Source organism: Phytophthora cinnamomi (assembly GCF_018691715.1).
Source record: "Phytophthora cinnamomi strain GKB4 chromosome Unknown Contig24, whole genome shotgun sequence".
In the NCBI taxonomy this organism is placed as follows: Eukaryota; Oomycota; class Peronosporomycetes; order Peronosporales; family Peronosporaceae; genus Phytophthora; species Phytophthora cinnamomi.
The window spans coordinates 45,306-58,881 of record NW_027150957.1 but is presented as its reverse complement, the minus strand read 5'-3'; the positions used below and the strand labels follow the sequence as shown (position 1 = coordinate 58,881).

The 13,576-nt window shown below is 52.4% G+C and overlaps 4 protein-coding genes across 4 annotated transcripts; 2 read left to right on the top strand and 2 right to left on the bottom strand.

Moving 5' to 3' along the window:
- Positions 1 to 235: 235 nt before the first annotated feature.
- Positions 236 to 1,504, top strand: IUM83_15194 (kinesin family protein; the record flags this gene model as incomplete). Its single annotated transcript, XM_067939994.1, has 1 exon — positions 236 to 1,504. One exon carries the CDS (start codon positions 236 to 238, stop codon positions 1,502 to 1,504), a length of 1,269 nt encoding a protein of 422 aa, XP_067794509.1.
- Positions 1,505 to 1,610: 106 nt separating this feature from the next.
- Positions 1,611 to 3,212, bottom strand: IUM83_15193 (Bloom syndrome protein, DEAD/DEAH box helicase; the record flags this gene model as incomplete). The annotated part of the gene is made up of 1 exon (XM_067939993.1): positions 1,611 to 3,212. The coding sequence occupies one exon, from the start codon at positions 3,210 to 3,212 to the stop codon at positions 1,611 to 1,613; it is 1,602 nt and encodes a 533-aa protein (XP_067794505.1).
- Positions 3,213 to 3,358: 146 nt separating this feature from the next.
- Positions 3,359 to 5,260, top strand: IUM83_15192 (Hsp70-like protein; the record flags this gene model as incomplete). The annotated part of the gene is made up of 4 exons (XM_067939992.1): positions 3,359 to 3,455; positions 3,523 to 4,432; positions 4,508 to 4,643; positions 4,718 to 5,260. The coding sequence occupies 4 exons, from the start codon at positions 3,359 to 3,361 to the stop codon at positions 5,258 to 5,260; spliced, it is 1,686 nt and encodes a 561-aa protein (XP_067794504.1).
- Positions 5,261 to 5,347: 87 nt separating this feature from the next.
- On the bottom strand, positions 5,348 to 13,156 carry IUM83_15191 (Kinetochore component; the record flags this gene model as incomplete). Its single annotated transcript, XM_067939991.1, has 10 exons — positions 5,348 to 5,552; positions 5,619 to 5,838; positions 8,179 to 8,351; positions 8,420 to 8,445; positions 11,719 to 11,926; positions 11,991 to 12,091; positions 12,161 to 12,268; positions 12,355 to 12,592; positions 12,673 to 13,079; positions 13,151 to 13,156. 10 exons carry the CDS (start codon positions 13,154 to 13,156, stop codon positions 5,348 to 5,350), a joined length of 1,692 nt encoding a protein of 563 aa, XP_067794507.1.
- Between the last annotated feature and the right edge of the window lie 420 nt (positions 13,157 to 13,576).

Here is a 13,576-nt window from a genome sequence, read left to right as displayed (position 1 = left end):
CGTAAAATAAACAATGAACCGAATACCATACTACGTAGTACATGTACAAAAACTTGGCCCTAAATTCTGTACGTTTTAATAGCTCTAGCGACTCCATGCAATTGGACGCATTACCAGCATTCCTCAAAGTACGTGCAAGCATTCGTTTTCCTCTTACATGTAGACTTGCACCTCATTCACCACAACATCACTTCTATTTTTTCCTCTCACCTAGAACTGCCATCACTATTCTGCCATGACCAAGGTTTACATTCGGCCTCGCCCGTTAACCATCTCGGAGCAAGGAGACGACTTGGTCGAGTATAAAGTCGATGAAAGCGGGGGCATGCTAGTTACCAACGTCGACAAGACGTTTCAAGACTTTGCCGGAGCTCTTTCGCCGGAGAACAGCGAGGCTTATGCTCAAGCTGTCGGTCCGATGGTGGGTGGAATGCTGAGCGGCACCACTTCGTGCTGCTTCGCCTATGGTCACACAAACAGCGGCAAGACTCATACCATCTTTGGTTATGATGTTGAGTTGGGCATGTGCCAGCGTCTAGTGCAAGACCTGTTCGCTCGGAGCAATGGCCAACTGCTGGTGCAGGTTCGCTTCTACGAACTGTACAATGGCAAAGTCTTTGACCTGCTGAACGACCGCCAACCGGGATTTGTGCGTGAAGACGCTGATGGAACTATCCACGTGCGAAGTGCCACGACCATGGGGCCGAATGGGGAGGTGCTAACGCAGTCTCTGCAAGCTGCGTATGGAGATTCGGCTGCTGCTACCGTCGACATCATCCGCAAAGGAAGGAGTCTTCGAGCCGAGGGGACATCGGAGCTGCACCATCAGAGTAGTCGCTCGCACGCGGTTCTCGAGCTAGAGATTGTGACTTCTGCGCTGGCTGAAGCCCGCAAGCAAGTTGTGCTGGCGCAGTCACGTGTCGTTCCTCTCGGCAAAGCTCGCGATGACTTGTTCATCGCGATCCAGTCGCAAATGTATACAGTCGTCGATGGGAAATACGCATTATCCGGCGTTCAACCACCTCAAGAGGATCAAGACCGACTCGAGGTGCTGCGTGGACAAGTCGATGCAGCTGAGGCGGAAGTAGCGAACTTGAAAGCGCGTGTCGATGCCGAGAAAGCGAAATGCTCTGGAGGGATGTTCGTGCTGGTTGACCTCGCGGGAGCTGAATACACTGGGGAAGGTTTAACTCGCAATTCCGAAGAGCAGAAGGAGGCGCGAGAGATCAACTCGAGTTTGCTTGCGCTCAAGGAGTGCATCCGCGTCCAGGCTCGTCAGGGAACAGGCCACATCCCGTACCGAAACTCGAAGCTCACCATGTTGCTTAAGTGCTACCTTGAGACGGACAATCCGTCGTCGACCATCATGATCACGAATGTCTCGTCGGCTGCAACTCACCTGCGCAAGGCTCTGGACTCGATCAGATACGCTGCGTTGGTCGCTTCTGCGTTCAAGACGACTGAGAACATGAAGGCGGCGAAGCGCATTCGACACGCGAAGTGAAGAGGCTAGGATTACACAGCTTGGATCAATTGGCGTACATTGCGGACCTACAAATGACAAGGATGCTATTTGGTTAGAACAAAAAATAATGGTTGTTGGTAGAGGATCAGCGGTTCATGCGGGCGGCACGCTGCGTGCGGCGGCAGTTGTCGCAGGTTCGGTTGCAGTCCGAGCGCTGGAACTTCTGGCCGAAGTACGAGATGAGCTGCTGCCGCCGGCACGTCGTGTCGTCCTCGCAGTACTCGGCCATCGCCCGCAGCTTCTCCATGTGTACGGCACGCGTCTGCTTGGTCATGCCCTTCTGCGGCATGAACAGGATGCTGCGCATCCTGGAGATGTCTCGCGGGCTGTAGAAGATGATGCATTGCGACGGCTTGCCGTCTCGCCCGGCGCGACCCGCCTCCTGGTAGTAGCCTTCGATGGACTTGGCTACCGAGAAGTGGATCACGTACCGGACGTCGGGCTTGTTGATGCCCATGCCGTACGCGATCGTGGCGCACACGATGCTGAGCTGGCCGTTCTGCCAAGCTTCTTGCACCATGTGCCGGTCCGTTGCGGATTGCCCTGCGTGGTAGAAGTCGGCGCTCAGCCCGCGGTCGAACAGGTAGTTGGCGACGTCCTCGCTGTCCTGCTTGGTCATGCAGTAGACAATGCCCACTGCGTCACGTGGATACGTCTTGGAGATGAGCTCGTAGAGCGCCTCCATGGCCTTCTTGTCGCCGCCCAGCGGCTTGTCGCGCACCTCGAACGTGAGGTTCTGTCGGTTGAAACTCATGGAGAACACGGGTCCTTTCGTGATCTTGAGGGAGCGCTGCACACCTGCAATGACCTTGGGCGGCGCCGTGGCCGTCAGCGCCATGAGCGGCACGTCCGGGAAGGTTTTCTTGAGCATGCCGAGCTGGCTGTACTCCGGCCGGAAGTCGTGCCCCCACTGGCTGACGCAGTGGGCCTCGTCCACCACGAACCTGGCCAGCATCTTGTTGCGGTGCAGGGTCTGCAGCAGCTCGGCCATCTCGTCCGACTTGACGATCTTCTCGGGGGTCAGGTACAGCAGCTTGAGGCTGGGCACGGGGCGCCGCAGCTCGGCCGTGATGGCTCTCTTGAGCGTCAGCGCCGTCTGGCTCGTGAGGAAGGCGGCCGGCACGCCGCAGCGCCGGTTCTGCAGCAGCGCCGTGACCTGGTCCTGGATGAGCGACAGCAGCGGCGACACCACGACGGTCACGCCGGCGCTCAGCACGGCCGGCAGCTGGTAGCACAGGCTCTTGCCGCCGCCCGTGGGCATGAGCACGAAGCAGTCCTGGCCGCGCATCGTGGCCTCCATCACCTGGCGCTGGTTCTGCCGGAAGCCTGCGTTGCCGAAGACCTTGCGGTTGGCGCTGGCCAGCTGGTCCTCCTGTATATTCCTACTGCTGTTATTATTGTTATTGCTGCTGTTGCTGTTGCTGTTGCTGTTGCTGTTGCGCTTCTTGGCGCTGGGCCGTCGGCTCTGGCGGACGAGGCCCAGCGCCGTGTTGGGCTCGCGGTTCTCGGCCTCGTCGTCCGAGGACTCGTAGAAGGCGCGCGGCCGCTTCTGCCGCGAGAGGCTGCGCGCCAGCGGCTGCGTGTCCAGGTCTCCGTCCAGCGTGAGGTCGATGGCGGCTTGGGGCGCCTGCAGCGGCCGGAAGTGCGCGTCGATGGGCACGAAGGCCGCCGCCTTGCCCGCCTTCATGCTTGATTGCCTTGTGTAGTGAGTGTAGTTGTGTATAGTTGGCGGAGTGATGGTTTATCGTCGTGTTAAGTACGAGTCAGCCCGTATTCGATGTGGTGCACGTCATTTCCCTTTTCCGCCAATCGCTGCCTACTGCGCAATAAGTCATGAGCGGCGCCACGTACGACAGCTGGGGCAGCGCCGCGGAGCGCTTCGCGGACGGCTCCATCTGCCTGGGCGTGGACCTGGGCACGACGAACTCATGTGCGTTAGCTGCGTCTCCCTCTCCTCTGCATTCTCATGTCTGATTCGCCCCCTGCTTCCCCCGCAGGCGTGGGAATGTGGCACGTGGAGCGCAACCACGTCAAGATTCTCAAGAACCGCGCGGACCGCGGCCGTACGACGCCCTCCGTGGTGCGTTTCGACCCGGCGTCGCAGCGTGTGGACGTGGGCAACGCCGCCGTGCAGCTGGAGACGCAGCAGCCCGTGGGCAACACCGTCCGCGCCGTCAAGCGCCTCATGGGGCACAAGTTCCAGAGCAAAGCGGCCGACGTGGCGCGCATCTACGCCGCGTACCAGGTGGCGCCCACGGCTCAGGGCAACGTGGCTGTGCAGGTGGCGCGCGGCGGCCTGAAGCACGTGCTGGTGCAGCCGGAGGAGGTTTCGGCCTGCATCTTGGCGGAGCTCAAGGCCTCGGCCGAGGCCTACTTCGACGGCGTCAAGCTCAATAACGTCGTCATCACGGTGCCGGCCTACTTCAGCGACTCGCAGAGGAAGGCTACTATTACTAGCGCCTCGATGGCGGGGTTTAAGGCTGTGAGGCTGCTGAACGAGCCCACGGCGGCGGCGATGGCCTACGGGCTCTTCCTGTCGGGCACGAAGACGGTGACGGTGTTTGACTTTGGAGGAGGCACGTTGGACGTGTCGCTGCTGAGCATCGAGGATGGGAAGTTCGAGGTGCTAGGGATTGGAGGAGACACGAATTTGGGAGGAGAGGACATCAACAATATCCTCGTGGACCATTTGCTGGAGGTGCTGTACAAGCACAACGATGTGACGAGAACGCAGGTCGGAGAGCAGGATATGGTGAGGCTGAGGAGGGAGGTGGAGAAGGCCAAGCTTGAACTGTCGGAAGAGGAGTCCGCGGAGATTTCGCTGCAGAATATTGCCGGGGTGAAGACGTTCTCGTACACGCTGATGCGACGCAAGTTCGAGCAGCTCTGCGACCCGATCTGGAAGAAGTGCGTGGGAATGGTCTTGAGAGTAATGATAACATTCATTGGTGCTAACAAGGTGGTTTGTCGATGTTGACGCAGGTGTCTTCGGATCGTGTCGAGTGTTTTGAAGGAAGCAGAAGTGGAGGCTGCCGACATTGACGAAGTAATCCTTGTGGGAGGTTCCACGCGGATTCCGATCTTGCGCACGAAGATCTCGGAGGCGTTCGATGGCAAGGTATGGTGCCCTATATTGCTTTGGTACTGTGTGCACCGCTGTTAACTAATGCCTCTCGGTCATTGGTGACTCAGGAACTCTGCATGTCTGTCAACGCCGACGAAGTTGTTTGCGAGGGAGCCGCTATCCAGGCTGCCATCTTGAGTGGCATAGACCAGCGCGTCTTCCGTGACGTACTCATGATGGACGTGCTCCCACTGCCCATCGGGCTTGAGACGGCGGATGGGAGCATGGAGGTTATCCTACCTAGAAACGCACGCATCCCAACGACAGTGACGAAGTACTTCCAAACGTTTGAGGACGATCAGCGTGGACTAACTGTCGAGGTTTATGAAGGCGAGAAGGAAATCGCCAAGGAAAACGATCACATCTGCTACTTCAACTTCGCCCTGCCACGGGAGAAAATCGGCAAAGCCGGCGAGTTCGCACACCCGGTCACGTTTACTATGAACGCCAGTGGAATCCTGCAGGTGCAGGCCGGTGTGCACCACGACGCGGAGGAAGCGCCGATGTCAAAGACTGCCATATTCCTCTTGGCAGCGTACATCCTTGCGCTTTTTGGGTTCTATGTGTTTTTCCGCCTCTACTTCGCTGACGAACGGGACATCACCGCATAATAGATAGGCACCACTCGCTGGGGCACCTTAGCAGCTTTTAGATAGACTTGTTTGCCGATAAAAGTTTCAGTTTTTGATTTGCAGTTGTCATGATACTTGAAAGCGCGCAAGGTGAACCGAGCTAGACGATGCCAAGTACGCGTCAATAAGCTCCCAGCGTTTGGTTTCGGAACTCCCCGCCGTTTCTCCGTCGCATGACCCAGCAGCATCATGTGGTGGAGCTTCCGTGGGGTGATACTCGTAATAGAGTTGCACTGCGGTCAAAGCCATCTCCATTCGCTTATCCTCTAACCTGCAACAAAGAACGCATTAGCAACCTCGTCATGACACAAACAGCTCACTCAAGTAGTAAACTTACAGCTGAGACAGCAGGTAGTCAATGTTAGCAGTAGCGGCCAGATATTCCACGAAGCCTTGCTCGAATGGACTACCCAAGATCCCCGAGTAATCCTCTCGTTTAGCGGCTTCAGAAAAACTTTCCTGAACAAGGCGGAAGTTATCCGCAAATTCCCCGCTATCGTCTTCTGTAGTCTGCTCGCCATCGAGAAAGCACGACATGTCCAGCAACTCGTGCAACACTGATTCGTATGCACCAGCTTGAATGATCCTCACCAAAGCCTCAAAGCGAGCAATTGGCTTTGGAATGATCATCGCGCACTTCACCGCAAAACCAAACAAATCCAGTTGTCTTATGATCTCCGCCCCGTTAGGCTTCTCCTCGCACATCTCAGCCATATCTCGCAGATAAATAACGAACACAGGTACGTCGATTTGGTCAAGGAATGGGCATTTTTGCAGCAAGGCGACGACACGTTCGAGCGCAGACCGTACGTTTGGCACCGCGATCCCAGCAAAGCACAAGGTGCTAGCGCCTTCAGCTCTTTCCTTAGCCAATAAATCTTGACCTTCAGAAGAAAATATGGGCTGGTTGTTGTTTCTCTGCTTGAGTTGAATCAGTGGCAGAGTCAACACGCCTTCCCAAACTTGTCGGCCGCATTCTAGTGACCTCACGAATGACTTTCGACTAAGCGGTCCCATGATACTAGCCAGTGATCGGACCATGCCCAATTGCAACATGCGCGACAGGATATCCTCCCACAAATCGGAAGCTTCAACTCTAAAATCGAGCATCAGTTGGCTCGCACACCGCAGTACCCAAGGTTCGTTCGGCGGAAATCGACGAAGAAAACTGCGCGTTAATACTTCTTTGTCGCTTTGCAATACATATGACATTTCATAAGGCACCCGATGCTCTTCAAAGACCATCATGTGCGCACAATGCTTGGTGTAGTCCAGTAGCTCTTTGAAGAATGCGGCCGAGCTCGCGATGCCATATTTTGCGATCACATATCTTTCGACGGTTGCATGGTATAGTACACCAAACTTCAAAATCACGCGTAGTGCTCTCATTTTAGCTCGAAACGTAACACCAGCGCGAGGTCGCACATCTTTCGCGAACTCAATGAGATAGCTGAAAACCTGTTCGCCAAATAAGTCACCACGCTTGATGTAAGCAGTCGCCACGTACAATATTCTTTTCCCAAACGTTTCGTCGACCCGATGCAGTTTTTCCGGATCAAGAAGCTTAAAGGGATCCTCCTTCGTTTCTTGGTTTGATACACCTTTGCTGATGTGGACAGCGTCTTTGACAAGCCATTCACGGATCAAGTCGAGACGAAGTTGCGCTTGTGGAAGCTGAAGCAGTTCAGCTATGCTATCAGCAACCGTGTGAAGCAAATTATTGCTATGTGTGTAGAACCACAAGGCATATCGTCGGTACAATTCCTGGAAAAGCTTCTTCGGCTCTGACACAAGACCTAGCAATTCGTTAGTCTGCTCCTTGTCGTCAATAACGTCAGCCAGACTTGACGTCTGCGAGCCTGCATTTCGAAGAAGTAGCTCAACCTTGACCCGCAAAAGTTTGGTTTCCAGCCTTGTTAGTGCTTCATGTCCAGTGAAAGAGGTGTTCGAAGGATCGTCGGATTCATTTCCGCCGGAAACCGCAGCTTTGAGAGCAAACTCAAGCGCCTTCAATTTGTCTTCTCCAAGCGGAAAATTCTCGGCCAACCACTCAGCAGCAGTCACCCGGCTTTCAGTATCACTCAAACATCGTAGGATACCTTCAAAGGCACTAAACTGGGCCAAGCTGGAGTCAGTGTTGTTCTGTTCAGATGCCCTCGGTCGGAGGTTTGTAGTGATCATGTTTTTAAGAAGCAGCATCTGCAACTCGTCTGGCTCCAGTCGAAGAGGTTCGGCGAGACCAATCAAAGCGCTGAAATTTTCCTTCGTCACTAGCTGCGCCAGAACATCGCTAGGGTCTGCGATCAGCTCATGAAATGAAATCCTCGTCTCAGTTATCTTGCCACCTTGCATCGGCACGACGGACCCAGTGGTTATACCGTAATTCATTGCCACGTGTTGACTATAGTTCTTGGCAGTGTTTACGTTTCTTTTTTCTTGAAACGCAGCGAAGACTTTCAGGTTGCGCAAAACCTCCATGCGCCGCTCCACCTCTTCTCCCTCGCGGTAGGACGTATTTTCGAGCAGCAGCCGAAAAATAAATAAGAGTCGATCGTAGTCATGGCCCGAAATCTTAGGAATGCTCTTGAGCAACAGCTTTACTAAGTGCTGTTCGTGGATATCTTCGATCACACCGACAATTTTGTCTTGGTACTCGAGATTGGTTGTAGCGGCCTCTTTCAACAACAGAGTTTCCGCGTAAACCAGTGAGGGAAAGCTATCATCAATTTGGTAGTGCCGAGTGAACTCCAAAACGGTATAGAAGTCGTAATTACTCCGAGTGATCAGCGTTGGAACGAGGCGGCGAATGTACTGCAAATCACGACGCTCGCTTTGAAAGGCCTTGTGATCGCATTCGATACCAAGCAGGTTGAGGTAATGCCACCATCTCGCGTTACCTTCCAGCTCAACACACTGATGCAAAAATGCGATCTGTTGCCAAGCCCGAGCAGCATCTGCACCGATGAATGCTAGTTGTTGAAAACGGTTGAAGTCCTTCGCAACATTTTCTCGAGAAATTTGCCTTCGGAACGCGTGGAAGGCATCTTCTTGCTCCATAGACAGCATCAACCTGATCAACAAACACAAATGTTAGTGCTCATATTTTACGAAATCGTCGGGTGTGGTGACATGACGTACCCCAGGGCCAAATAGTTGTCGATCTCCTGGGATTGGAAGACAGTCGACAAAAGTTTCCCCATTTGTGTATTAACTACACTTGCCGCGTTTTCAGGCAGCTCTTGCATCGACAGCAAAGCCTGAAGACTAAGCAGGTCTGCCCTTTGTTCAACGAGAAACGATACATATCGCTTTGAAGCAATCGTATCTCTGGCCGCCAAGTCCCGTCGAAGGTTTTTGTGCTCGGCAATTGCAAATCGTGTTGCAAGCTTCATGGATTCGTAGCTAGGTAAAACGCACGCATCTCCTCGATACCACCGAGGGTACAACCACCAGTGTGCTCCATCAGCCTTCATTGCCATGGTATTGTACTGGGTAAACTGGAGAACCTCGGATATCAACATTGTGTTTTTGAGAAGAATTAGTGTTTCATCAAAGGATTCCTTGTTGCAAATGCAGAGCGCGTATTTCAAAAGTTCCAGAGTGTAGATCGGGGCGTGTATACGTGCAACTTGAGCCGGAGGTAGCTGCTGATTCCGAGTGAAAGATACATCATAAATATCTTTCACGTGTGTTGAGGTGTACAGCGAAAGTGATATCGCTATCTTCTTGAGTGCTTCAGCAGGGTGGAAAGTGCCTTGGGGATCAAGCTGTGGCGCATTGGCTAAGCTTGAGTTGTTGATGCCTGCGTTTCCTTCGCGAGAAAATAAGCCTCTGGAGAAGCGGAGAGCTTCCAAAACGCAGCCACTATTAGCCGCAGTCTCAGCGATAAGGGACTGGCATATCTTGGACCCCAAACCAGCTGCCGACGCAAAGCGATTGAAGTCGAAAATGAGTCGAGTCCTATCGTCGTCCTGTTGAAGCCCCCGTCTTGCATTGTTCGACGTTTGAGGGGCAACGTCCTCGTTGGTACGCTGTCTTTTTAAGTCTACCGATGAGCTTTGTCCATTTGACGCTACTGCGCGCTTTTTACCCTTTCCTTTTCCAACGTATGTAATAGACTCGGTCGATAATTCTCCATTAGGCTCACCATAATCATCGCTGCATTCAGCAAATATTAATTCCGGCTTCATCAGCTGCTTTAACTTCATTTTACATCTTGCAGGGTCACGCAGCAACGATAATGGAAGCAAAATTCCATGATGGGCCTCGATATGGCAGATCCGCTTCAAATCTGCCACAAGTGCATCCGATAATAAATATGTCGGATTGTCCGTGTATGCAGTGAGCGAGTCCCTTTGGGTCGGATCAGCTAAATCCACAGTTGCCTTCAGTTCGGGTAAGTAGGCTCCTGCAAGTGCCACTAGCATCCGTAGAACAAATGGCGGCGGTTTCTTCTCGCCTCGGAACTCTGAAGGGCAAAAACAATCCTTCTCTTTCAACTCTTCAGCTTCCATCTCCAACAGCATAACACCGAACTCAATAATTTCTTCCATCAGCGACACGAACAGCATCACATGAGACTTGGGGTCTTTCCGCTCTTTCACCTCGGCTAGCGCATCCATTGCCAGCCTCACTCGAATCTCAACTTCAGTCAAATCCGCGTTTGTTGCGAGCATTGCATCATAATTGGATAGCATGTTCTCCGTAAACCGAACAGCTGCCCGATCACAGTGAAGATCACGGTATGCATCGACCAAAATCATCGCATCTGCAAAAGCTGATGGTCTTGGAATTTGATTTAGAATATGCGAAACCATTCGTGAAGCACTTCTTGCATCTGCAATATCGAACTTCGTTATTCCATACGTCGTCAGCATATCTTGGATCTTCATCAAACGCAAGTGTTCTTCGATCTCTACAAGACGCTCCGTCTTCCATGACTTAGTACAGCTTGCGTAACTCTTTAACGCTTGAGAATACGGAGGAAGAACAGACCGCAGTAATGCTAATGTTGCATCTGCGCGGACGTTACAATCAGCGATCTCATCAAGTAACACCAGTGCTCGAGTTTCTTCAGCTGACTGAGAAGTCTGAATAGACTCTGCCAGCTCCGTGACGTAGTCGTGGAGGACGGGGTCAATACAAACATCACAGTATCGAAGATACTTTTTCACATGGTCTTCGACTTCTTTTTTCAGCTCTTCAGGGGTGAAAACGCGGTCAAGCATGCTCATCGCGATTGTTGCCGGCGTCTCACCTTCGAACACCGAAAGCGAAACCACAAAATGATGCTCCACAGCCAAACGCTTGACGTGCTGAAGCTTCTGACCCAGCAATTCAATACGCTTGAATGGATCCGGCTCCTGTGATGGGTTTTTGTTGTGCTCTCCGACATCTAAAGATGACGATAAGCTTGTTGAAGGCGAACTTTGAAGTTTAAACTCGTAAAACGAAGTAGCCTCACCTCCGTTTCCATCACTGCTCTCATCAATTTTCAACAAGTTACATATCCGGATAGCGGTGTCTAGGTTGCCTTTAGCTGCTGCAGCCTCTGATCTCTCTCGAATCCACAACGCAAGCTCGATTAACAATGGTTGACTGCCGGGCTCAGTTGCGATGTCTGAGTAAGCAGCGTGTTCGGCTGGTTGCTCACCATGACGAATTAAAGTGGGTATTACTTCGTTCTGGATCCAATCTGCATATGCTGAGACTGGCAAAGAATCTGGAAGACAGCGTAGTAACTTGCTGATATTTCGGATGGCCTCATTATCCAAGTGCCGGCTCCACAATATCATGACTGCCCTCATAGATCCCAGTGTCACGTATTTTTCTAGCATATCCAGCACTGGTATCGTTCGAAAGAGGTTCCACTTCTCACGTAGCGTTTTCCCTTGAACTCCTGCGTCACTTGATGATGAGTTACGCAGTAGCTGAAATGTTGTCCATTTATACGATAACTCGCTGATCTCATCGCACCACCGCAATAAATTAGTCGGAAAAGAGGATTGCCTTGGTGATGAACTCGCAAACTCTCGGATGCCTGCGGCTACGTGAATCAACTCCTTCAAAACAGCGCGGGAGTCATCTTCATCCTCCCCTATACTTTTCGTACACAAGTCAAGTTTTGCTTGGTATTTTTTCATGACTCGCTTGTGCATGAGCGATGAAATGTGGACACCAGCCAAAGATTGTGCAACTGTGACAACACCATCATCACAGCTCAATTCGCCATCATCCTCATCACAACTTTCATCTTTACTGTCACCACAATCAGTGTAATTTGACAGAAGCAGGATCGAGACACCAACGTCGGTTCGATAAACTGCAATCCCTCGGGGTTTGTTTGTGTCTTTTACATCAGCGAATACCGCAACATTCATACACCGCGATTGAGGTCGACTGTCTCCGACCACATCCACTTCAGATACCACGCTTACATAGTTATTATCTCCTGATTCAGAGTGCATGATTTGAACCTGCTCCAGCGATGGTGCTGAACTGTTCTTTTCCGAGAAGCATGTAACCAGCACCAGCGCCACGTTTTGCTGATTCTTTTGCTCGCTGGTAGATGCACCGAAAACCGCAAAGCTCCCAATCCCAGTAACACCTGCTTCAAACAATTTCTCCATGCTCTGCCATTCCCACCTATCGTGCAATCAAAAGTCAGTTTCATGAGCAGGATAAGCAATAAGCAAGTACATGCAGGTACCATGATAGTTTTCCCTCAGAAAGTACGACCAGCCTTTTAAATTCGCTGTCAAACCTAATACAGTCGACAGGAGCCGAAGTGGATTCGCATACTGATACATTCTGCGCAAAACGTACCAACTCATTAGTTATACTCGCCCCAACTAAGCTGCACCACACCAGCATACGTACCTCAATTCCACTATGACCTTCTTTGTCGATTGACGAAGTTCTCCAGACACTCAAATGTGACCCGTGATTTCCTAGGATTATAAACACTTCTTGTCGAACGCGATGGACCTGCAGTAATACAAAGTCCAGCCTACCAGGTAGCACCAGAACTAAAACACGACACCACCAAAAACACATAAATAAAGCACAAATACCTGCATGCACGACCTCGAGCCCTCATTCAACCTGCCGACCTTCGCCCTCTCGAAGCGTATGTTCCTCATGATCACTCGCAAAGCACCCTGCGGTTTGTCCATCAGCAGCTGCTCGAACTCTGCCAGCCTTAAATCCCCGAGTCTCAGCAACGTTCCCGACGCCGTCACCGCCACCAAATCCTGCGCGTCACTGCTCGTCACACCTCCTTGCGCCGTCGCAAACTCGATTGCAACGACGCTGTGTGCAGTCACAGCCCATCACACCCCAATTGCGTCAGCATTTCCCCTCTCAGCAGCTCAAAACGGCAGTCTTTCTACCTGTCGGAGTCTCCCGGTCGAGCCACACGGTGGCCGAACAGCAGCTCCCCGTTGCTCTTGTAGAGAGACAGCGTCCCGGAGTCGTCTGCAATGGCCAAAAACCCTCCACAGCCGCTGAAGGCCATGGCGGTGACCTGGTTCTGCAGAGAAATGGTCTTCTGGCCCACGTTCCCGCCGTCTGCAGCCTCCCCAGCGTCCACAACCTCCACCACTTGTCGGTCACCCACTATGACTGCAGTTTTAGAGCCGCGGACGGCGATCCACGGCGCGTTTGGGTCTGGAATCGAGGGATTTGGGCATCCGGCGTCCGAATTTTGGGGACTTTTTAGCGGGAGCTGGCAGAGCAGAGACGCCACCATTTTGAGCGCTCTCTTCGGCTGGGCATCATCCGACGCTTCGTCTTCGTCCTGGTGCAGAGAAGAAGGGGTTAGCATTGCGAGAAGACAGCCAGAGCCACGTGGAGAGTAAGGCAGCGTACCGCCATGATGCCCAAGGCTCGGCGCACTTTTCGCGATTGAATAATGTGGTGTGGTGGACATATTATCGGTCTGTGAAAGAGAATAAACCTCCTAAATAACATATGGAGCACTTCACCGTGGACCAGATGTCCTCCATCTTTAGCCTTGTAGGTTCTAGAATTTGTACTCATGGTGGTTGGAATTAAGCGAATTTTATCGCCGTCTGTTTAACCGCTATCATGGTCTCGAGGCCGAGCAGTGCCGATGGGACGGAATTTGTGTGTGTGTGTGTGTGGGGGGGTCACGTTGCGCGTTCGCCTTCTGGTGGCTTGAGGTCCTGCTGATTCACCTGATCTGATCACGTTCGTGTTCAACGCGTGCTACGCGAAATTCTACTGGGCATTTTCTTGAGTGAATCGTTGGAGATGGACGATGTTGGCATGATT